General features: G+C 43.2%; 1 protein-coding gene across 1 annotated transcript in view; it reads right to left on the reverse strand.

The window, feature by feature from the left end:
• LOC109896252 (ankyrin repeat and sterile alpha motif domain-containing protein 1B-like) overlaps window positions 1-26,938 on the reverse strand; it is a 90,406-nt gene that overhangs the window by 35,398 nt on the left and 28,070 nt on the right. Inside the window, exon 2 of the mRNA XM_020490529.2 lies at window positions 1,858-1,938. Within this exon, the coding sequence (XP_020346118.2) occupies window positions 1,858-1,938 (81 nt within the window). The remainder of the gene's footprint in view (window positions 1-1,857; window positions 1,939-26,938) is intronic.

Consider the following 26,938-nt stretch of genomic DNA (forward strand, 5'->3'; position numbering starts at 1 on the left):
CTAGCCTTCAGACTCATCTTAATACTACAGTTTGGCTGAGCAGGGCTAGCCGTCAGACTCATCTTAATCCGACAGTTTGGCTGAGCAGGGCTAGCCGTCAGACTCATCTTAATACTACAGTTTGGCTGAGCAGGGCTAGCCGTCAGACTCATCTTAATCCGACAGTTTGGCTGAGCAGGGCTAGCCTTCAGACTCATCTTAATCCAACAGTTTGGCTGAGCAGGGCTAGCCTTCAGACTCATTTTATTACAACAGTTTGGCTGAGCAGGGCTAGCCGTCATACTCATTTTAATACAACAGTTTGGCTGAGCAGGGCTAGCCGTCACTCATCTGAATCCAACAGTTTGGCTGAGCAGGGCTAGCCTTCAGACTCATCTTAATCCAACAGTTTGGCTGAGCAGGGCTAGCCTTCAGACTCATCTTAATCCGACAGTTTGGCTGAGCAGGGCTAGCCGTCAGACTCATCTTAATCCGACAGTTTGGCTGAGCAGGGCTAGCCGTCAGACTCATCTTAATCCGACAGTTTGGCTGAGCAGGGCTAGCCTTCAGACTCATCTTAATCCGACAGTTTGGCTGAGCAGGGCTAGCCGTCAGACTCATCTTAATCCAACAGTTTGGCTGAGCAGGGCTAGCCTTCAGACTCATCTTAATCTGACAGTTTGGCTGAGCAGGGCTAGCCGTCAGACTCATTTTAATACAACAGTTTGGCTGAGCAGGGCTAGCCTTCAGACTCATCTTAATACTACAGTTTGGCTGAGCAGGGCTAGCTCATCTTAATACAGCAGTTTGTCTGAGCAGGGCTAGCCTTCAGACTCATCTTAATCCAACAGTTTGGCTGAGCAGGGCTAGCCTTCAGACTCATCTCAATACAACAGTTTGGCTGAGCAGGGCTAGCCTTCAGACTCATCTTAATCCAACAGTTTGGCTGAGCAGGGCTAGCCTTCAGACTCATCTTAATCTGACAGTTTGGCTGAGCAGGGCTAGCCGTCAGACTCATCTTAATCCAACAGTTTGGCTGAGCAGGGCTAGCCGTCAGACTCATCTTAATCCGACAGTTTGGCTGAGCAGGGCTAGCCGTCAGACTCATCTTAATCCGACAGTTTGGCTGAGCAGGGCTAGCCGTCAGACTCATCTTAATCCGACAGTGGGAAAAAGTGTGTGTGTGTGTGTGTGTGTGTGTGTGTGTGTGTGTGTGTGTGTGTGTGTGTGTGTGTGTGTGTGTGTGTGTGTGTGTGTGTCTGTGTGTGTGTGTGTGTGTGTGAGAATGGGGAAAGGGGCTGGTGTGTGTATGTGTGTGTATGTAAGAGCTTTTTCAAATTTATGGGAGATTCACAATATATATTGTTTCTGTTTTCTTTAAATCAGCTTTGTTCTACAATTAAAGGTCAATACACAGCATTTCAAACAGTCAGCAATGATCTAATGAATTCAGGACTTGGCCAGACTAAATATAAACCTTGTACAACTGTAAGAGTCACTAATAATGTAATTATTTTAATAAAATAGTTTAACATGCTTTTTTGCAATTCAACTGATCTGGCTTTCAAGTGTTGGTGTGTATGTGTAAATGGGAATGTTAAAAGTCACCGCAGAAGAGAAGGAGACGAGACCAAGAAGACTACATGACAACGAGCAGATAAAAACAAATGACTTGATTCTTGTGATACAGGCATTTGGAATATCGCAGAAAAACATACATTTAAATGAATCTAATTCATTTGATATATCGCACAGCCCTAGTGTGTGTGTGTCTGGAAAAGGCAATCACATTGCATTACACTCACAAGCATGCAAGCACACAGACAAACACTTCCTCACCCCCACCAGCCACCTCTCCACAAACACACACACTCTTACCTGTGTCCGTTCAGTGATGCGTGGTGGAGGGGTGTGTACCCTGAACTGTCTGCACAGTTCACATTCAAGCCTCTCCACATGCTGTGGACACAAGACAGACAGACTGTAAGCCAACACGCACCAAGACACAGTCCTTACAATTGTATGCTTTCCAATTGTATTGATTTTTGTTTTCCTGTAATTGAAAATCACACTGAAGTCCACAACAGGCTTTCTATGTGTTGAGCACATGATCATGATAGACACTGAAGTACAAAGAGACACAATATAGAAGCCCTTTTCTTTTAGCCTGATCACAGATCTGTTTGTGACTTAGCCACATCACAATGACCATCGGAGTCAGCAAGACAGTGCAAACAGATCTGGGACCAGTCTATCTTTCTTCTATGGGATGTGGGACCTCCAAAGGGCTAAGATTGCATGTAACTGACTCGTTTTCCCATGACCTTTGAAGTCTCTCGCTCTCTCAAGTCAACTTCAATTTTCAATTTTCGGGGCTTTAATGACATGGGAAACATATGTTTATTTTGCCAAAGCAAGTGAAATAGATAATAAACAAAAGTGAAATAAACAGTAAAAAATGTACAGCAAACATTACACTCATAAAAGTTGCAAAATAAAAAAAGACATTTCAAATGTCAATGTATATACAGTTGAAGTTGGAAGTTAACATACACTTAGGTTGGAGTCATTCAAACTAGTTTTTCAACCACTCCACAAATTTCTTGTTAACGAACTATAGTTTTGGCAAGTCGGTTAGGACATCTACTTTGTGCATGACACAAGTAATTTTACAAAAAATTGTTAACAGACAGATTATTTCACAATTCCAATGGGTCAATTAGCCTGAGTCAATTGTAGGTGTACCTGTGGATGTATTTAAAGGCCTACCTTCAAACTCAGTGCCTCTCTGCTTGACATCATGGGAAAATCAAAAGAAATCAGCCATAAAAAAGCCAGACTACGGTTTGCAACTGCACATGGGGACAAAGATCAGACTTTTTGGAGAAATGTCCTCTGGTCTGATGGTCAAAAATATAACTGTTTGGCTCTACCTCCCTAAGGACCATCATATAAGGACCATTGTATGTTTGGAGGAAAAAGGGGGAGGCTTGCAAGCTGAAAAACACCATCCCAACCTTGAAGCACGGGGGTGGCAATATCATGTTGTGGGGGTGCTTTGCTACAGGAGAAACTGGTGCACTTCACAAACTAGATGGCATCATGAGGGGAAATTATGTGGATATATTGAAGCAACATCTCAAGACATCAGTCAGGAAGTTAAAGCTTGGTCGCAAATGGGTCTTCCAAATGGACAATGACCCCAAGCGTACTTCCAAAGTTGTGTCAAAATGGCTTAAGGACAAGGTATTGGAGCGGCCATCAAAAATCTCTGACCTCAATCCTATATAAAATTTGTGGGCAAAACTGAAAAAGCTTGTGCGAGCAAGGAGGCCTACAAACCTGACTCAGTTACACCAGCTCTGTCAGGAGGAATGGGCCAAAATTCACCCAACTTATTGTGGGAAGTTTGTGGAAGGCTACCTGAAACGTTTGACCCAAGTTAAACAATTTAAAGGCAATGCTACCAAATACAAATTGAGTGTATATAAACTTCTGACCCACTGGGAATGTGATGAAAGAAATAAAAGCTGAAATAATTCTCTATTATTCTATTATTATTATTACTATTATTCTGACATTTCACATTGTTAAAATAAAGTGGTGATCATAACTGACCTAAAACAGGGAATTTTACTAGGATTAAATGTCAGGAATTGTGAAAAACTAAGTTGCAATGTATTTGGCTAAGGTGTATGTAAACTTCCGACGTCAACTGTATACAGTGTTGCAATGATGTGCAAATAGTTAAAGTACAGAAGGGAAAATAAATAAACATGGGTTGTATTTACAATGGTGTTTGTTCTTCACTGGTTGCCTTTTATTGTGGCAAAAGCTCACAAATGTTGATGCTGTGATTGCACACTGTGGTATTTCAGCCAATATATAATGGGAGTTTATGAAAATTGGATTTGTTTTCAAATTCTTTGTGGATCTGTGTAATCCGAGGGAAATATGTGTCTCTAAAACGGTCATACATTTGGCAGAAGGTTAGGAAGTGCAGCTTAGTTTCCACCTCATTTTGTGGGCAGTGTGCAAATAGCCTGTCTGCTCTTGAGAGCCAGGTCTGCCATCGGCGGCCTTTCTCAATAGCAAGGCTATGCTCACTGAGTCTGTACATAGTCAAAGTTTTCCTTAAGTTTGGGTCAGTCACAGTGGTCAGGTATTCGACAGTGTACTCTCTGTTTAAGGCCAAATAGCCTTCTAGTTTGCTCAGTTTTTTGTAAATTCTTTCCAATGTGTCAAGTAATTATCTTTTTGTTTTCTCATAATTTGGTTGGGTCTAATTGTGATGCTTTCCTGGGGCTCTGTTTGTGTTTGTGAACAGAGTCCCAGGACCAGCTTGCTTAGGGGACCCGTCTCCAGGTTTATTTATCTGTAGGTGATGGCTGTGTGATGGAAGATTTGTGAACTCGGCCTAATTCTGCTCTGCATGCATTTTATGGTGTTTTACGTTAAACACGGAGGATGTTTTGCAGAATTCTGCATGCAGAGTCTCAATTTGGTGTTTGTCCCATTTTGTTAATTATTGGTTGGTAAGTGGACCCTAGACCTCACAACCAAAGGGCAATGGGTTCTATAACTGCTTCAAGTTCTCACACACACGTAGTGCCAGATTTGGAACTCTGCAACACAATGACAAAGTTCCTCAGGAGAAATAGTGTTTTTTTTTTACTCCACACACAAGGGGTACAAAAATCTATAAGACAGCCATCTGGTATATGTCCCTAGAATAGGGCATAACATCTCTTATAAGGGAAAGGAAAGGGGGATACCAAGTCTTCAGCGCCCGGGGAACAGTGGGTTAACTGCCTTGCTCAGGGGCAGAATGACAGATTTTCACCTTGGGGATTCGATCCAGCAACCTTTCGGTTACTGGCCCAAACAACGCTACTAGCACTGCATCGTAGCAGGGGGGGAAGGCCTTTAGTTTGCACTCACATAGAGTGATTGACAGATAACGTGGACAATCATGGGACAGAAAGGGATCTCTCTCTCACACACACACACACACACCTACTATTCACATACACATCCTTGACACACCCAAAGCTTACACACGCATACATAAAAACCACTCTGATACAAACACACACGCACACCTCCCTCATGTATGAACACAGTGACTGTATGAGAGAGTGTATGAGTCCGTTAGGTGGGACCAGGTGTGAGATGATATGGGGTGACTGGCCACACCCACAACCAAGAGCCTTTAGATAAAAGGTGTAATCTGTACATTTGAGAAAACAAAATAAAAAGTGATGTAAAAAATATGGGTGTTTGTTCACACACCTTGGGTAGTTCCTCCATAGAGGACCATTCAGAACAAGAAACTAAGACAGACTGGTACTGGTACTCCCCAAAATGATGTATAAGGACCTTTATCACAGGGCTAAGAGATTTAATTTCACATTCTATTTCATATTATACATTCTATTCAAGTTCACATTCTATTCTAGCCCACATTCTACATCCGAGTTTGTATGTCTTAGTTCAAAACACGGATCACCATTTCTTAGGAAAGTCATTTGGAATGTTGAAAAAAAGAAAAGGTCAACAGAAGGCATACAGTAGTACATTAGGATTTCATAATAACAGCCTGAATAGTATACAGGAAGGCCAGTCACAATTCATCACAATTTATTAAATTCAACATAATATTTTTCACATTCTACATTCTATTTTATGCTATTTCACATTCTACACTCTATTCTATTGCACATTCCACAGCCAATTCCCTTTCTTGCAGTGGGCTCTATTCTCTTCTACTGTGCTTTCACTATGCACACAAAAAGGCAAGAAGCAGTCCTCAAATTGAATTAGGGAGAAACATTAGATTAGAAATACATGTAAACATTCTTGTAGACTAGACGTCTGCTTATTTGGAGATTAGAGAAATATGCAGACTATGTCCTGTCTACTGCCCTTAGACACAACCTCTCTGTCTTTCCCCTCCATCACCCCCCTCTCTCCGTCACCCCCCTCTCTCTGTCACCCCCTCTCTCTCCGTCACCCCCTCTCTCCGTCACCCCCCCTCTCTCCGTCACCCCCCCCTCTCTCCGTCACCCCCTCTCTATCCGTCACCCCCTCTCTCCGTCACCCCCCTCTCTACCCGTCACCCCCCCTCTCTCTCCGTCACCGGTAGGCCAGTCACCACACCCTAACAAACAGCCTGAATAGTATACAGGTAGGCCAGTCACCACACCCTAACAAACAGCCTGAATAGTATACAGGTAGGCCAGTCACCACACCCTAACAAACACCATGAATAGTATACAGGTAGGCCAGTCACCACACCCTAACAAACAGCCTGAATAGTATACAGGTAGGCCAGTCACCACACCCTAACAAACAGCCTGAATAGTATACAGGTAGGCCAGTCACCACACCCTAACAAACAGCCTGAATAGTATACAGGGAGGCCAGTCACCACACCCTAACAAACAGCCTGAATAGTATACAGGGAGGTCAGTCACCACACCCTAACAAACAGCCTGAATAGTATACAGGGAGGCCAGTCACCACACCCTAACAAACAGCCTGAATAGTATACAGGGAGGCCAGTCACCACACCCTAACAAACAGCCTGAATAGTATACAGGTAGGCCAGTCACCACACCCTAACAAACAGCCTGAATAGTATACAGGTAGGCCAGTCACCACACCCTAACAAACACCATGAATAGTATACAGGGAGGCCAGTCACCACACCCTAACAAACAGCCTGAATAGTATACAGGTAGGTCAGTCACCACACCCTAACAAACAGCCTGAATAGTATACAGGGAGGCCAGTCAACACACCCTAACAAACAGCCTGAATAGTATACAGGTAGGCCAGTCACCACACCCTAACAAACAGCCTAAATAGTATACAGGGAGGCCAGTCAACACACCCTAACAAACAGCCTGAATAGTATACAGGTAGGCCAGTCACCACACCCTAACAAACAGCCTGAATAGTATACAGGTAGGCCAGTCACCACACCCTAAAAAACAGCCTGAATAGTATACAGGTAGGCCAGTCACCACACCCTAACAAACAGCCTGAATAGTATACAGGTAGGCCAGTCACCACACCCTAACAAACAGCCTGAATAGTATACAGGTAGGCCAGTCACCACACCCTAACATTCACTTGCTTTCATTTGAAATGGATCCAAATAAATCATTATCAGTTGAATGTACAGACAAATATTGTTTTGTATTAAAACTTTTCTGAAATATTGTACCACAATATGCAAATACAACAATATGCATGTGCCTATACTGACAATCTACTTTGGAATTTGGGATAAAAAACGACTTATTTATTTTATTCATCCATAACCATCATTTACGTGGTTATACGATAATTATGCCAGCCCTAAAAGTTGGTATATTTTGGGGGGCTTTCATAACACTCTTCTCATCTTTCTATCTGAAAAACAGTCCTACCAAGTATCAGAAACACATTTCAGCAGATCTTTTCCAAGATCACCTGAACAAACCATAGCCAAGATATCAACAACTGCTTCCGGAACAGTCTGAAGAAAACATCAGAACAGACACACAAAATGTGTTGAATGCACAAGCTTCTGAAGCAAAGATATGATACATTAATATCCACCACAACCATTATGAATGTTGCAGATATCAGAATGGTGACGAGGAAAAGGGAGAAACCACTGATATACCATATAAAACCTTGATGAAACTTCAGAGAGACATCAGGAACATGATCCAATGTTGGGTGGATGTTTTACAAAAACCTTTCCTAAAGAAAACAAAGGGGGTAACATTGTCCCAGTCATCCCCTATCCTTTCATGACACGAGACACTTTCATTTGGTCTGTATCGCTTCATTAACATCTCACCTTCCTAACCAACACTGGGGGACAGCTGTGTGTAGAGAAATGAGCTCTGTGCGCTCTACCAAAAGGCCATGAAATTACTTATTTTTTTAGACTTGGCCTCCTTTTACAAACGTTTCCAATAAAGCTGAACTCCAACATACAGACCTTCAGGATAATTATTCATGCGGTTTCATTGGCAAATGACTAACATCATTTGGGCATGATTAGGTTGACTTTCCCACGGAATCGCCCTATAGCCTCTAACAACGTGACAGGAAATCAAAGTGGACATGAAAACGTAAGGGACTGGTGAGGAGATCGAAGGAGTGGAAGAAGAAAGACATTCCTAATTTCCTGCTTGTGTGTTATTGGTTGTTGGTAGCAGCTGTGGGAAGGTAACAGCACTGGAGGGACACACTAATTAACCTGACCGAGGTGGTGGGCTGACACCCACACACACCAACACACACAATGTCAATATTTTCATACATTCTCAAACACTTAAAGGTATAAATATGCGGACACACTCACACACACAAGGAAAACCCCTTTCTACAGCCCAGATTTAATTCACCATCCCCAGACACATACAATCTCCCAGCAGCTCCAGGGCAGTAAATGCTGCTTGAGACAAAGTAATGCCATTACCAGACGTGTGTGAGAGATGGGGGTGAAGTCAGCCACACTCATTAGTGTGTGGGTGTAAAGGTTTGGAATATGCACGCATTTAAAAAGACACACACAAAGAGACAAAACAGTGCATTCAAACGTTGATTCACATATCATGTATACAGCATTTATACTGTGTTCTAGCAAACAAAAACCCACTGAACTTTCACTTCAAAGTTAAGAAGTATATAGGCATATGTCTCATGTTAAACCACACGCTAAATCCAATGGATGAGATGAACACACACACACACACACAACCCTACAACACCACGATGTGACATAAGCCCATGTGCATGACACTATAATGAAATGAAGAAAGACAAAACACACAACCTCAAGCATTTCTTCAAACTGAAAATCTCATATCACACAATCTCATCTTCCGCTTGACTGAATAGAAATCCATCCCTAAACCTGACTTAGAGAGTGGTGGTGTTTCTAAACCTACAACACATCTCAATTAGACAGACAAACACACACAAAGTCACAATGATACCACACAAATGTCACAATTCAACACACAATGTCACAATTCAACAAACACACAATGATAGCACACAAATGTCACAATTCAACAAACACACAATGATACCACACAATTGTCACAATTCAACAAACACACAATGATACCACACAAATGTCACAATTCAACAAACACACACACACACATCAGTGCACTGACAACCATCTAAGTGGCCAGTAACATGCTCAATAGGGTAAAGGTTGTGACGTCAAAAAGCACAAGAAATAGGATATCGACATCCACCATCTCAGATTGTGATGAAATCGTTTCTGTAGTTAGAAACAGATATGATTAGCATTTCTGAAACATTATTTTGTTGAAATATAATTTGATCTCTGAGAAATTCAACTCATTAATTGTAACCAAAATTGGCCATTTGAATTGAAGGGATTCATATAATCTCCACGCCAATCCTACTCCAACAGCCAGTATATACAGTATGAGTTCTCAGTGTCAGACAAGTAGCATGGAGCTGTGGCTTGGAGTATTGCTTCTTCATCCCTGTGAATCTGGGGATGTTTTATTCCCCCTGTTCAGATAAATTAGCCATTGAAGTCGCTTGCATAAATGAGTGTGAAAGTACCAGGTTTTGCCCACTAGATGCCGCTGTTCCTGCTACTGCCGCACCGTTTGATAAATGTTGCTGGCCTATTGTTTTTACTAAATGGATCACAACATTTTCTTTGCAATTTAGGGTCGAAAAACCAATGGCTTTCAATCATCATGATAAAATACATTGTTTGGCCAGCCTCACAATTATTCTAATAATGATAATAATAATAATCATCCCTTCAAAAAATCTCAACAGTAGTTAGACCATTCCTGGTGAACAAACCATTAGGCTACAGTAGTTCTAATGGGTTTAATGTTATGGTCTCGAATGGTCTTCAATGGTAAAAGTCCCAAACACACACTGTATGGTGATTTGTAACGGTATTGGATTGAGTTTAATGGTAAATGTTACTAAATCACACAACATATAGAGATGTTTTCTAGCAATTTTATGACCGTCATGCAATGGTTTATAATTTTATTAGAGATGGCACAACATTTTAGTCACTAGCCCAGTTCTCCATCAGTGTTAGTAAGAAAAGCCTTCATATGAGAATTGCACCATAGTGACAGCCCTGTCAGAGAGCTGCCATTTCTTGGACTTTTCAAGGAGGGTTGGGGATGAAGCATTAGGTTGGTTAATTTATTTTTATTCAACCTTTACTTCACTCGGCAAGTCAGTTAAAAGAACAAATTCTTATTTACAATGACGGCCTACCTGCTAAGAGAAGGACAAACTGCGTTCATGGATGACTGGCTTGTGAGGATGACTAAACAATTGATTTTCATCATGAGCAAAGGTTATTGGTTTTCTACCCAAAATTGCAAAATGTTGTGATCCATTTAATAAACACAAGAGACCAGCAACATTTATAAAACGGTGTGGCAGCAGCAGGAACAGCGGCATCTAGTGGGCAAAACCTAGTAATTTCACACTCATTTATGCAAGCGACTTCAATGGCTAATTTATTGCCTTTTCACCAAATGAACAGGCAATATTCCAAGCCACAGCTCCTTACTACTTGTCAGACATAGTGAATTTATACTGTATACTGGTTGTTGGGGAAGGACTGGTGTGGGAGGTCCATGGCTGGCTTTGGAACATTTCATTGGATTCCTCATGTCTTACTCAATGGTAAGAAGAAGGTCAGTCCCAAATCGGATTTTAGGTACTATATTTATTGAATAATATGTGAATCTTATAAATCCAATAGGGCCAGTTTGGGTGCAATCAAATTAGCTTTATTGCTCAGAGATCAAATGAAATTTCAACAAAATAATGTTGCAGGAATGCTAATCTTATCTGTTTTTCACAACAGAAAGGATTCCAGAACAATCTGTGATGGTGGGTGTCAGAGCCTGCTGAAATGACATGGAACGACTCCACAGGAAGTTATTCATTAGGAGATCAAACTGCCCTCTGATCCACTTCACTCACTCACTCACCCACCCACACAGTGACTGGCAGGAGCAACTGACCCCTTTCTTGTATTCCGACTCGACAATAATGAAAACCAGACACGGCCAATCGATAGCCGCAGTACAAGCCCCATCCCCTTGGGATTCAGGAAGTCTATTGATGGGCTTTGATCATTGACCATCTTGTCATCCTGCCGGTCAGGTTGTCAGTGGGAGAGGGGCACAGGATGTGACGGGGTTGCATCGTGAATGACACCCTATTCCATATACACATAAAACATGAAGAACTATTTCCATGAATGTGATCTGGTAGCAGGTGCCAGGCGCACCGGCTTGAGTGTGTCAAGAACTGCAACGCTGCTGGGTTTTTACGTATAACAGTTTCACATGTGCATCAAGAATGGTCCACCACCCAAAGGACATCCAGCCAACTTAACACAACTGTGGGAAGCATTGGAGTCAACATGGACCAGCATCCCTGTGGAACGCTTTCCACACCTTGTAGAGTCCATGCCTGGATGAACTGAGGGTGTTCTGAGGACAAAAGGGGATGGTGCAACTCAATATTAGGAAGGTTTTCTTGATGTTTTGTATACTCAGTGTATACTGCACTACTTTTGACCAGGGCCCATAATGCAAAAGTAGTGCACTGCATAGGGACTAGGGTGCCAATTAGGATGCAAATGGGTAGTGATGTGGCATTTCTGTCTTCCTTAGTAAATGTGGGACAATGCATTGAGGCTTTAGCAGTTAAATGCCCTGAGCGGCTACGCTAATGAGTTGGAATTACTCAACAGAGAATTCATGAAATGATCATCTCGATTTGTCTGAGAGGGACTTTGTTACTATAGGAGATGAATTGTCTGACAGAGTGAAGTACCCTCTGTCCGTCCTAGTCGGACAATACCTGCTGCGTCTTGGTCATCAAACCGCAAATAAACACCAATTCGAAGCTACGGTTCACACACACACACGACAGCAACCTACAGATGTGTTTGACCTATAACTCCTCTCATAGATATTCTCCTCACAGTACATTGAACAGTGTTAAATCAATACTTAAAGTATATTTTAACACCATCTTAGAGTACATATGGTCCCACTCTACAGAGTGTAAAAAGTACTCAGATTATAGTGTTACATTGTGATTGTTAATGTAACACTCTATAGTGCAAAAATGAACACTGCATTACACTTGCCGGTGTTACGCAAATGGGGTAACATTTGGGGGTAATTAACACTCACAGTGTTATTTCTATTCCACACTTGTGCTGGTCTAGAGTTAACTCCTATTAGTGTTAAACCAAAACACTGTTACAGGCAGTCATTTTGGTTGTTGTTTTAAAGGGTAATTCCCCTTTCAACCTCCTTTTCATTATCTCCAGCACAATATCAGTGTCTACATACTGTATGTGAAAATGGCACAATTCTACATTCTGTACAGTACTTCAAATCAAATTTGAATGGTCACATACACATGTTTAGCAGATGTTAACAATTCCCCAACAACTACCTAATACACACAAATCTAAAGGGGTGAATGAGAATACGTACATATAAGTATATGGATGAGCGATGGCCGAGCGACATAGGCAAGGTGCAATAGATGGTATAAAATACAGTATAAACGTGATATGAGTAATGTAAGATATGTAAACATTATTAAAGTGGCGTTATTTAAAGTGGCATTGTTTAAAGTGACTAGTGATCCATTTATTAAAACGTGTCCAGTGATTAGGTCTCAATGTAGGCAGCATCTTCTCTGAGGTAGTGATTGCTGTCTGATGGCCTTGAGATTGAAAAACAGCTTCTATCTCTCGGTCCCAGCTTTGATGCACCTGTACTGACCTCACCTTCTGGATGATAGTGGTGTGAACAAGCAGTGGCTTGGTTTTGGTTGTTGTCCTTGAGGATCTTTTTGGCCTTCCTGTGACATCGAGTGCTGTAGGTGAAGCTCCCACGCTGAGGTCTGTCCAATGCTGGTCTGACCAAGCTGACTCCACACTCCAAGACTGCTTCCATCACGTGGACTGGGAGATGTTTCGTATTGCGTCAGACAACAACATTGACGAATACGCTGATTCGGTGTGCGAGTTCATTAGAACGTGCGTTGAAGATGTCATTCCCATAGCAACGATTAAAACATTCCCTAACCAGAAACCGTGGATTGATGGCAGCATTCGTGTGAAACTGAAGGCGCGAACCACTATTTTTAATCAGGGCAAGGTGTCTGGTAACATGACTGAATACAAACAGTGCAGCTATTCCCTCCGCAAGGCTATCAAACAAGCTAAGCGCCAGTACAGAGACAAAGTAGAATCTCAATTCAACGGCTCAGACACAAGAGGCATGTGGCAGGGTCTACAGTCAATCACGGACTACAGGAAGAAACCCAGCCCAGTCACGGACCAGGATGTCTTGCTCCCAGGCAGACTAAATAACTTTTTTGCCCGCTTTGAGGACAATACAGTGCCACTGACACGGCCTGCAACGAAAACATGCGGTCTCTCCTTCACTGCAGCCGAAGTGAGTAAGACATTTAAACGTGTTAACCCTCGCAAGGCTGCAGGCCCAGACGGCATCCCCAGCCGCGCGCTCAGAGCATGCGCAGACCAGCTGGCCGGTGTGTTTACGGACATATTCAATCAATCCCTATACCAGTCTGCTGTTCCCACATGCTTCAAGAGGGCCACCATTGTTCCTGTTCCCAAGAAAGCTAAGGTAACTGAGCTAAACGACTACCGCCCCGTAGCACTCACATCCGTCATCATGAAGTGCTTTGAGAGACTAGTCAAGGACCATATCACCTCCACCCTACCTGACACCCTAGACCCACTCCAATTTGCTTACCGCCCAAATAGGTCCACAGACGATGCAATCTCAACCACACTGCACACTGCCCTAACCCATCTGGACAAGAGGAATACCTATGTGAGAATGCTGTTCATCGACTACAGCTCGGCATTCAACACCATAGTACCCTCCAAGCTCGTCATCAAGCTCGAGACCCTGGGTCCCGACCCCGCCCTGTGCAACTGGGTACTGGACTTCCTGACGGGCCGCCCCCAGGTGGTGAGGGTAGGCAACAACATCTCCTCCCCGCTGATCCTCCACACTGGGGCCCCACAAGGGTGCGTTCTGAGCCCTCTCCTGTACTCCCTGTTCACCCACGACTGCGTGGCCACGCACGCCTCCAACTCAATCATCAAGTTTGCGGACGACACAACAGTGGTAGGCTTGATTACCAACAACGACGAGACGGCCTACGGGGAGGAGGTGAGGGCCCTCGGAGTGTGGTGTCAGGAAAATAACCTCACACTCAACGTCAACAAAACTAAGGAGATGATTGTGAACTTCAGGAAACAGCAGAGGGAATACCCCCCCATCCACATCGATGGAACAGTAGTGGAGAGGGTAGCAAGTTTTAAGTTCCTCGGCATACACATCACAGACAAACTGAATTGGTCCACTCACACAGACAGCATCGTGAGGAAGGCGCAGCAGCGCCTCTTCAACCTCAGGAGGCTGAAGAAATTCGGCTTGTCACCAAAAGCACTCACAAACTTCTACAGATGCACAATCGAGAGCATCCTGGCGGGCTGTATCACCGCCTGGTATGGCAACTGCACCGCCCTCAACCGTAAGGCTCTCCAGAGGGTAGTGAGGTCTGCACAACGCATCACCGGGGGCAAACTACCTGCCCTCCAGGACACCTACACCACCCGATGCTACAGGAAGGCCATAAAGATCATCAAGGACATCAACCACCCGAGCCACTGCCTGTTCACCCCGCTGTCATCCAGAAGGCGAGGTCAGTACAGGTGCATCAAAGCTGGGACCGAGAGACTGAAAAACAGCTTCTATCTCAAGGCCATCAGACTGTTAAACAGCCACCACTAACATTGAGTGGCTACTGCCAACACACTGTCAATGACACTGACTCTACTCCAGCCACTTTAATAATGGGAATTGATGTAAATATATCACTAGCCACTTTAAACAATGCTACCTTATATAATGTTACTTAACCTACATTATTCATCTCATATGCATACGTAGATACTGTACTCTATATCATCGACTGCAACCTTATGTAATACATGTATCACTAGCCACTTTAACTATGCCACTTGGTTTACATACTCATCTCATATGTATATACTGTACTCGATATCATCTACTGTATCTTGCCTATGCTGCTCTGTACCATCACTCATTCATATATCCTTATGTACATATTCTTTATCCCCTTACACTGTGTATAAGACAGTAGTTTTTGGAATTGTTAGTTAGATTACTTGTTCGTTATTACTGCATTGTCGGAACTAGAAGCACAAGCATTTCGCTACACTCGCATTAACATCTGCTAACCATGTGTATGTGACAAATAAAATTTGATTTGATTTGATTTGTGCAGACCACACCACCCTCTGGAGAGCCTTGCGGTTGAAGACGGTGGAGTTGCCATATCAGCCTGTGATACAGTCCGACAGGATGCTCTCGATTGTGCATCTGTAAAAGTTTGGCAGGGTTTTGGGTGACAAGACAAATTTCTTCAGCCTCCTGAGGCTGTGTGGGTGGACCATTTCAGTTTGTATGTGATGTGTACACCCAGGAACTTAAAACTGTCCACCTTCTCAACTGCTGTCCCTTCGTTGGGGATACAGGGGTGTCCTCTCTGCTGTTCCATGAAGTCCACGATCATCTCTTTTGAGTGAGAGGTTGTTTTCCTGACACCACACTCCGAGGGCCCTCACCTCCTCCCTGTAGGCTGTCTCGTCGTTGTTGGTGATCAAGCCCACTACTGTTGTGTCGTCAGCTAACTTGATGATTGAGTTGGAGGCGTGCGTGGCCACGCAGTCGTGGGTGAACAGGTAGTACAGGAGAGGGATGAGCACACACCTTTGTGGGGCCCAAGTGTTGAGGGTTAGCGAAGATGTTGTTTCCGACCTTCACCACCTGACGGTGGCCCATCAGAAAGTCCAGGACTCAGTTGCACAGGGCAGGGTTGAGACCCAGGGCCTCCAGCTTGATGAGCTTGGAGGGCACTATGGTGTTGAATGCTGAACTGTAGTCAATGAACAGCATTCTTACATAGGTATTATTTTTGTCCAGATGAGATAGGGCAGTATGCAACGTTATGGTGATTGCGTCATCGGTGGACCTGTTGGGGCGGTATGCAAACTGAAGTGGGTCTAGAGTGGCCGGTAAGGTGGCGGTGAAATGATCCTTGGAGAGGAGAGGAGGGGGCGCAGTCATTGTTGCGAGCCGCGACGGTGGCACTGTATTATCCGCAAAGCAGGCAAAGAAGTTCTGGAAGCGTGACGTCGGTGTCTGTGATGTGGCTGTTTTTGTTTTTGCAGTCCATGATTTCCTGTAGACCCTGCCACATAAGTCTCATGTATGAGCCGTTGAATTGCGACTCCACCTTGTCCCTGTACCGGAATTTCGCTTGTTTGATTGCCTTGCGGAGGGAATAACTACACTGTTTATATTCAGCCATATTTCCAGACCTCTTTCCATGGTTAAATGCGGTGGATTGCATTTTCAGTTTTGGGTGAATGCCGCCATCCATCCACGGTTTCTGGTTAGGGTAGGTTTTAATAGTCACAGTGGGTACAACATCTTTAATGCACTTCTTTAAAAAAATGCACTCACCGAGTCAGCGTATAGGTCAATGTTATTTTCTGAGGCTGACTGGAACATATTACAGTCCGAGTGATCAAAACAATCTTGAAGCGTGGCTTCCAATTTGTCAGACCAGCATTGAATGGTTCTAGTCACTGGTACATCCTGTTTGAGCTTCGGCATATAAGACAGAATGAGCAAGATGGCATCGTGGTCGAATTTGCCGAAGGGAGGGCGGGGGAGGGCTTGGTATGCATCGCGGAAGTTAGAGTAGCAGTGGTTGAGAGTATTAGCCCTTTGTGTCGTGCAATCAATATGCTGATAGAATTTAGGTAGCCTTGTTCTCAAATTTGCTTTATTAAAATCCCCAGCTACAATAAATGCAGCCTCTGGATATACAGTTTCCAGTGAAGTTCCTTGAGGGCCCACCTTCTCTTGGTAGGTAAAATGGCCAGCATTTGATTGCAAGGAATTCTAGGTTGGGTGAGCAGAAAAAAAAGGTCCAAAAAAGGTCCAGTTGCCAGGACCACAAATACAAATTCCATCTAGACATCGTTGCCCTGGACGACACAAAAAAACTATACATACCTCGGCCTAAACATCAGCACAACAGGTAACTTCCACAAAGCTGTGACCTATCTGAGACAAGGCAAGAAGGGTCTTCTATGCCACCAAAAGAAACATAACATTCAACATACCAATTGGGATCTGGCTAAAAATACTTCAATCAGTTATAGAACCCATTGCCCTTTATGGTCGTGAGGTCTGGGGTCCGCTCACAAACCAAGAATTCACAAAATGGGACAAACACCAAATTGAGACTCTGCATGCAGAATTATGAAAAAATATCCTCCGTGTACAACGTAGAACACCAAATAATGTATACATAGCAGAATTAGGCCGATACCCGCTAATGATTCAAATCCAGAAAAGAGCCGTTAAATTCTACAACCACTTAAAAGGAAGTGATTACCAAACCTTTCAAAACAAAGCCATCACCTACAGAGAGATGATCCTGGAGAAGAGTCCCCTAAGCAAGCTGGTCCTTGGGCTCTGTTCACAAACACAAACAGATCCAACCAAATCATGAGAATACAAAAAGATAATTACTTGACACATTGGAAAGAATTAACCAAAAAATTGAGCAAACTAGAATGTTATTTGGCCCGAAATAGAGAGTACACAGTGACAGAAAACCTAACCACTGTGATGGACCCAAACTATGTGCAAAGCCTTGCTATTGAGAAGCCACCATAGCCGGTCTTCTCTTGAGAGCCAGGTCTGTCTATGTGCACACTGCCCACAAATTGAGGTGGAAACTGAGCTGCACTTCCTAACCTGCTGCCAAATTTGTGACCATATTAGAGATATATTTCACTCAGATTACACAGATCCACAAATAATTCAAAAACAAACCCAGTTTGATAAACTCTCATATCTATTGGGTGAAATACCACAGTGTACCATCGCAGCAGCAAGATTTGTGACCTGTTGCCACAAGAAAAGGCCAACCAGTGAAGAACAAACACCATTGTAAATACAACCCATATTTATGTTGATTTATTTCCCTTTTGTACTTAACTTTTTGCACATCGTTACAACAATGTATATAGACATAATGACAGTTGAAATGTCTCTTCCTTTGATGTCTATTCCTTTGAAATCTTTGTGACTTACGTGTATTATTCATTTTATATTGTTTATTTAACTTTTTCTAATTATCTATTTAACTTACTTTGGCAATGTAATCATGTTTCCCATGCCAATAAAGCCCTTTGAACTTAATTTAATTGAGGGGGGGGGGGGGTCTGAGCACAGTATGCCAGTGAGACACATGGCTGGTCTGTTCCACTCTATTCTGTTGTAGTGCAAATGCATCCGTCCTTTACTTCTGCAACCAATCTATGGGAACAATAACCCAATTTAATAACATGATTTTTCAGCTGTCTCTTTTCTACACAGCATCCCAAATGGCACCCTATTACCTATATAGTGTTGCCTATGGGCCCTGGCTAAACATAGGGCACTATATAGAGCTTAGGGTAACAGGGGTTTGGCGAAAGCAGCTGTTGCAGTCAGTGTCTAGGCTATTTCCAGACTAAGGCTGCAGATAGATACTGTTCTGTTCTTGAATGACAATCCGTTTTCCAGAATCTACAGGGAATATTTTTCTAGGAATACCTTTTACAGCTGTTGTGTTTCTGCTTATCTAATCGATAACGCTTTAGGTAGTTTTCATGTCGCACGATGATGACATCAGTGTGTGTGCCCTTTGTGTTTTCAGTCCCTCCAGCTACAGTCCCTCCAGCTACTGACAGTGTTTTCAGTCCCTCCAGCTACAGTCCCTCCAGCTACTGACAGTGTTTTCAGTCCCTCCAGCTACAGTCCCTCCAGCTACTGACAGTGTTTTCAGCCCCTCCAGCTACTGACAGTGTTTTCAGTCCCTCCAGCTACTGTTTTCAGTCCCTCCAGCTCCAGCTATTTTTCACATGCATGAAAGCGAGTGCATGCACGCACGCACGCACACTTTGCCAAAATCAGACAAGCCTAAGGTTCATTTTCCATGCCTTCCAAATCTGTCATTTCTTCTCCTCTCAGCCTAAGAGAAACTTTTCAGCTGTCCTCGCTCAACTCCCAGTTTATGGTGTTTTTAATATGAAAAGCACCCAGTTGCCCTTTCTAGGATTAGATTTATTTTTACAGGCGTTAACCAGAACTGCTATGATGCATGGTGATCCAGCTAGGACCCCTGGCTCTACTAGGCTACTATTGTTTATAACAACATCCAAGAGACTTTCAAAGTACCTCTCATCTGACATTAAGACATAAAAAAGAGCATTTGTATAGTACAGCTATTCAGTTAACCCTCTCTGTAAACCTGTGTTACTCAATCCTAGATGACCCACAGGGTGTGCAGGCTTTTGTTCCAGACCAGTTGTAAAACACCTGATTGAACTAAACAAGGGCTTGAAGAGTAATTTACTTCTGATGGGAAGGACAGAGAGAGATGGGGGGGTGGGGGGGGGGTAGCGTGGGTGACCACTGCTCTTTTTATCTTAAGTCAAACAGAGGGAAAAGGAAGGAGAGACTTTGTTGATTTGTCCTACAGCCATTTCAATTAGTTGAAGCTCTCAGTCAGCCAGTCAGCCAGCCAGCCAGCCAGCCAGCCAGTCTGTCTGTCTGTCTGCTTACCTAGTTGAAAAGCAGCTCTGCTGTGGCACAAAGTGCATGCTGCTCTCTCATGGTGTGTGTGGGTGGAACAAGGCCAGTAGCAGGAATACATGGCTATATTTGGTGTGTGTAAGACCTTGGTTTACTCAACAAGACCTCTCTCCTTTTCATTCGCTCTTTTTTTCCAGACGATGACATCCTGCCATCTCTGTTAACATGGAAGGTTACCGCTCTGGGTGGGAGCAGATGAAATAGAATAGAATTTACATAAACACACGGACACACACTCCGTTACAAAAAAAAACGATAAAGAAAAGTAACTTCTCAATGGCTACAATTGTACACACATTGCAACCAGTCTGCAATGGAAGTGTCTTGGGACAGATCAACCGCAGTGTGTGTGAGAGAGAGAGACAGAGAGAGATGGGAATGTTAATGTTATTGCGGTGGACAGCTGTGTCTCGTCGTGGTCCATGAATCTTCCCTCTTCCTCCGAGGCTGCATTCACCCGGTCATCAGGAGAGCCACATCATCACGTTAACCCCACACACATCTGTGGGTTTACGTCTTGCACCGTGCAGTATCAACACCATACAGAGAAACATGCAGGTTCAAGGGTTCTGGCTGTGCTAGCATGCTAATAGCTAACCCAGGTTGCAGTTGTAAATAAGAACTTGTTCCTAACTGAACAGGCCTGGCCTACCTGGTTAAATAAAGATGAAATATATATATTTTTAAACAGATCAAATAGATATAATGTTAACCATTCTCCATGTCTAGCATGCTAACAACATGTAGATACAATGTTAATCATTCTCCATGTCTAGCATGCTAACAACATGTAGATACAATGTTAATCATTCTCCATGTCTAGCATGCTAACAACTAACACGTAGATCCAATGTTAACCATACTTCATGTTGAACATGCTAACAACATGTAGATACAATGTTAATCATTCTCCATGTCTAGCATGCTAACAACTAACACGTAGATCCAATGTTAACCATTCTCCATGTCTAGCATGCTAACAACACGTAGATCCAATGTTAATCATACTCCATGTCTAGCATGCTAACAACTAACACGTAGATCCAATGTTAACCATTCTCCATGTCTAGCATGCTAACAACTAACACATAGATCCAATGTTAACCATTCTCCATGTCTAGCATGCTAACAACTAACACGTAGATCCAATGTTAACCATACTCCATGTCTAGTGTAACGGATGTGAAATAGCTAGCTAGTTAGCGGTGGTGCGCGCTAAATAGCGTTTCAATCGGTGACGTCAATTGCTCGAAGACCTTGAAGTAGTGGTTCCCCTTGCTCTGCAAGGGCCGCGGCTTTTGTGGAGCGATGGGTAACGATGCTTCGTGGGTGACTGTTGTTGATGTGTGCAGAGGGTCCCTGGTTCGAGCCCGGGTATGGGCGAGGGGACGGTTTAAAGTTATACTGTTACACTAGCATGCCAACAACTAACACATAGGTCCAATGTTAATCATACTCCATGTCTAACATGCTAACTACTAACACATAGATATAATGTTAACCATACTCCATATCTAGCATGCTAACACATAGGTCCAATGTTAATCATACTCCATGTCTAGCATGCCAACAACTAACACATAGGTCCAATATTAATCATACTCCATGTCTAGCATGCTAACTACTAACACATAGATATAATGTTAACCATACTCCATGTCTAGCATGATAACTACTAACACATAGATACAATGTTAACCATACTCCATGTCTAGCATGATAACAACTAACACGCCAATATATACTGTATAAAAAATAAATAAGGATAGGCCTAGTACATTTTTAGAAATTGTACATATTATATACTACTATTCTCACATATCCCAAAAACCTACTAATTAGAAAGTATGAGGATTTCGGTCATAGCCACAGTAATCACAGGCTATCAATATAACAGTTACTAATGGTCTTATTACAAAAAAATAAACATGTGCAACTCTTTAAAAGCTCTTTATTAGTGTCTGAGTGTAGCACAATGCAATTATCTCAATGTAGAGAAGCCGCCTGTCCCTACAGATCTAGGATCAGATTCCCCAACCCTTAATCCCAAACATTCAAGATGACAAACAAATGTCTTTCCCTGGCCTACTGGTTAGGCTTCTACCCACTCATTTTTTTTTACATCAAACTCATTCCACTGAGGGCCGAGTCTCTGCAGGTTTTAGTTTTTTCCTTTCAATTAAGACCTAGACAACCAGATGAGGGGAGTTCTTTACTAATTAGTAATTAGTGACCTTAATTGATCAATCAAGTACAAGGAAAGCGCGAAAACCCACAGACACTCGGCCCTCCGTGGAATGAGTTTGACACCTGTGGTTTAATGTAACCACAAGACCACAAACATTAACTGCAGCCTCATAAATAAGGACCAATTACAAACTACACTTACAAAGCAGGAAGTTCTTCACTAGACTAATACAGGGAAATACAAGACAATGACTTTCAAATGAGGGCCACAGGAAGATAATACCGGAAGTAATAATAACAGTGCAGTGAACATGTATCATTTATCTTTCATTGAAAATGACGCACCGTAATAATCTCTGTTCCAGGTATAAGATTGGATGTGTGTGTGGTGTGTGTGTGTGTCTGGCCTGACAGTGATCCTGACAGCATGCTGTGTGCTCTATTTCCATATAGATGCTTCTCTCTGCCATTTCACTCTATCTTCATTACACAATGATGGCTTTCTCTCCCACTTACTCTCGCTCTCTAAGATTACATATTATAGGCACACGCAAAAAGAAACATGCGTAAACACAACCCCACACACACACTGTGTTGGGGAGCACCCCTGATTGTGACTGGTTGAAATGGCCGCAGGAAACCCTAGTAAAGTGGTTCTCCAGTCAAATCTTCCCAAGTGCATTGGTTCTGTCTTTCTATTTCTCTCTCTCTCACACACACACACACACACACACACACACACACACACACACACACACACACACAGACAGAGAGAGAGAGAAAGCCAACAGTGAATTTGCCCTGCGTTGTTCACACACACAGAGAGAGAGAAAGCCAACAGTGAATTTCCCTGCGTTGTTCACACACACAGAGAGAGAGAGAGCCAACAGTGAATTTGCCCTGCGTTGTTCACACACACAGCTGCATGTAATTACTCCCCGGAGAAGGTATTTAAAACATGACTCTCTGTCCCACACAATATATCAGATCTATCAAAATAGCTCTCCCATAAACGCCTACAAAGCTGGCATGAGTGTCGTTAAACTACTTAAACGCTTGGTCACTATTTCTCCATCTCCCTCTTTCTTCTTCTCTTTCTCCCTCCCTCTCTACCTTCTTTCTCTCTCTTCTTTCTCCCTCCTTCTGTCATCTTTTACTTCAGTGACAAACACCTTGTTTTTGGTTGCTCTCTCGCTACTCTTTCTCCCGGACTCATACTCCCTCCCACATCTCTTATTCTACTGTATCATGACTCTGTCTTTCTCTAGTTAACTACATCCCTCCTCCAACTATCTTCTCGCTCTAGACACCGCTCTCATTGACAACACACACACACACACACCAGTTGCTCCACCTGTGCTTGTGTATTGAGACACTACTATAATGAAAGTACACACAGTACTCATGTCATATCACATCTGATGACACTCCAAAACACATCTACCATAGTCTATAGGGGGGCATACACAAATACCATGGCACACAAAGACACACACACACACTTTGTATGTGTGGGGAAAAGCCATATCGATTGGCCCCTTTAAACAATGCATTAAGCAGAATGGGCTGATCCGGTGGTTATCAGACTGAAAGACTGAACCTCCAATGTGACGACACGTCTCGTTGAAACATAAAGCATAACGCCTTGAGCCCGTAACACTACATCAAAGACCCTGTCAACGATAATGACTCCATCACCCAAAAGGACTCAGTGTGTGAGTGACTCTCTAGTGTTGGTAAGATGACAGTATGTCTTGGTTTTAAATATGTTATATATGTCCATATAGTAGGAGTCAGGGACAACAGCCTGATACGGTGTGTAGGGTCCTCTTGAGGCGGGATTGATTTTCAACGCCCCCTCCCTCAGCACACACTAACATACAGCGGGAATAGAATAGAAATCCATAGAGCTCCACTCTCAAACTTTGACATAGCTGCAAAACACACATACTTCCCCTCGTTTATTGAAAATATATATACTTTGCACATAATCTCTGTCTCAAGGCCTAGGCTGGCTGAGGTTGTGTTTGTGAGGGTGGGGGATCATGGGAAAACACCCAAGCATAGTCCAGCTCCAGCTACTGATCTAAGGTCAGTTAGATTCCTCCCCCCCCCCCCCCCCCCCTGATGGTTAAGGTTAGGATTGGGGGAGGGGAAGCTCATCCTTATCAAAGAGGAAACGCACACAGGAATTCCATCGACATGAACGAGTGCGCCCCTCAAATTATCATTCATATCAGGCACGCATCACTTAGTGGAAAACGACCACCAGTACTGTTATTAAATAGGCTTAGACCTGTCTGTCCGTCTCCGTTTGCCTGTCTGGCTGGCTGGGTATCCGCTTTTTGCCGACTTACTTTCTTTCATTGAACCGCTTGCCAGCTCTTTTATAGGGTTAGACCAGCCAGCGATAATTACCCTAGCGACAGCTAAATGGCTAGAGCTAACATTCTCCCTGGTCATGTGGTTGTATTTACGCTCCAGGAATGCCACAAAACAGGCTAACTTTAGCCTCTCTCCGGACAAAGGGCAATTTGAGTCACTCTCTCAACCCTCTCACCCCAAGACAAAACTTTAGCCAGGCATTGTTCAAAATAGTACACCTGTAGGTTACAGGTTAACTCTTTCATCTTCCTCCTCTCCTCATCCTCTACCTCCTCAATGTCCTCCTCATCCTTTACTTTTTTCCATTTCAAATCAGCTGCTGATGAAATCATCGGTCTTTACTTGAAGAGAGGATTTCCCCCTCCCTAATATGTGCATTACGTAGTGTAGTAGTATGTACAGTATGTATAGTATGTTGTATGTATAGTATGTGCAGTATGTGCAGTAGTATGTGCAGTATGTTTAGTATGTTGTATGTGCAGTATGTTGTATGTGTAATGTATAGTATGTATAGTATGTAATATGTGCAGTAGGGAGGGTATGCAGTATGTGTAGTATGAGCATTATGTGCAGTAGGTGTTGTGAGCAGTATGTAATATTTGAAGTAGGCAGTATGTGTAGTATGTGTAATGTATTGTATGTAACATATGCAGTATGCAGTATGTAGCATGTGTAGTATGTAGTATGTGTAGTACGGTACCCATCAAATGTTTGGATACACCTACTCATTCAAGAGTTTTTCCTTATTTTTGCTATTTTCTACATTGTAGAATAATAGTGAAGACATAATCTATGAAATAACACATATGGAATCATGTAGTAACCAAAAAAGTGTTAAACACATTCTTCAAAAGTTGCCACCCTTTGCCTTAACAGCTTGTTTGCACACTCTTGGCATTCCCTCAACCAGCTTCATGAGGTAGTCACCTAGAATGCATTTCAAGTAACAGGTGTGCCTTGTTAAAAGTTAATTTGTGGAATTTATTTCGTTCTTAATGTGTTCGAGCCAATCACTTGTGTTGTGACAAGGTAGGGGTGGTATACAGAAGATAGCCCTATTTGGTAAAAGACCAAGTCCATATTATGGCAAGAACAGCTCAAATAAGAAAAGAGAAATGACAGTCCATCATTTCTACAAAAACATGAAGGTCAGTCAATCTGGAACATTTCAAGAACTTTGAACATTTCTTCAAGTGCAGTCGCAAAAACCATCAAGCGCTATGATGAAACTGGCTCTCATAAGGACCACCACAGGAAAGGAAGACCCAGAGTTACCTCTGCTGCAGAGCATAAGTTCATTACACTTAGCAGCCTCAGAAATTGCATCCCAAATAAATGCTTCACAGAGTTCAAGTAACAGACAAATCACAACATAAACTGTTCAGAGGAGACTGTGTGAATCAGACCTTTATGATCAAATTGCTGCAAAGAAACCACTACTAAAGGACAAGAAGAAGAAACTTGCTTGGGCCAAGAAACACGAGCAGTGGACATTAGAACGGTGGAAATCTGTCCTGGCGACTCCAAATTTGAGATTTTGGGTTCTAACCTCCGTGTCTTTGAGACGTAGAGTAGGTGAACAGATGATCTCCACATGTGTGGTTCCCAATGTGAAGCATGGAGGAGGTGGTTTATGGTGTAGGGGTGCTTTGTTGGTGATACTGTCAGTGATTTATTTCGAATTCAAGGCATATATTTTAATTTGTTTAGCACTTTTTGGTTACTACATGATTCCAAATGTGTTATTTCATAGTTTTGATGTCTTCACTGTTATTCCACGATGTAAAAAATAAAGAAAAACCCTTGAACGAATAAGTGTGTCCAAACTTTTGACTGGTACTGTATGTGCTGCAGGGGGTGCATGGTTTTGTTCCAGACCAGCACTAACACACCTGATAGATGTAATCGACTGTTCAACAAGCCCTTGGTTAGACAGACAAACTAGGCGACCAATAGAGTTAGGATGGATACGTCCCCTGGTTCTAGACGGACAAACTAGTTGACCATTAGAGTTAAGACGGATACCTCCCCTGGTCAATCGTGTGTGTGTGTGTGTGTGTGTGTGTGTGTGTGTGTGTGTGTTTATTGGGGTCAGTCCCAGACACACAGAACAACAGGCTGTGTTCATATCTAGACTGTCCAGTAGTGTCTAGGCACCTCAGTGGGACAGACACATTCCATCGACACAACTGCTGTCACTCTCTCACACACACACTGCCTGGCTTACTGAATGGCATTCAATACACCACACACACATGCATTGGAGCACACTGCCCTGTTGGTCTCTAATGTGTTTTGGTCTTCATCATAGAAGCCATCTTTGACTCCCCCCCTCTCATTCCCTCCCCCCCTCTCATTCCCACCCCTCTCTCATTTCCCCCCCCTCTCTCATTCCCTCCCCCCTCTCATTCCCTCCCCCCCCTCTCATTCCCCCCCCCTCTCATTCCCCCCCCCCCTCTCATTCCCTCCCCCCCTCTCATTCCCTCCCCCCCTCTCTCATTCCCCCCCCCTCTCATTCCCCCCCCCCCCTCTCATTC

Source organism: Oncorhynchus kisutch, linkage group LG9 (genome assembly GCF_002021735.2).
Source record: "Oncorhynchus kisutch isolate 150728-3 linkage group LG9, Okis_V2, whole genome shotgun sequence".
NCBI classification, from domain to species: domain Eukaryota; kingdom Metazoa; phylum Chordata; class Actinopteri; order Salmoniformes; family Salmonidae; genus Oncorhynchus; species Oncorhynchus kisutch.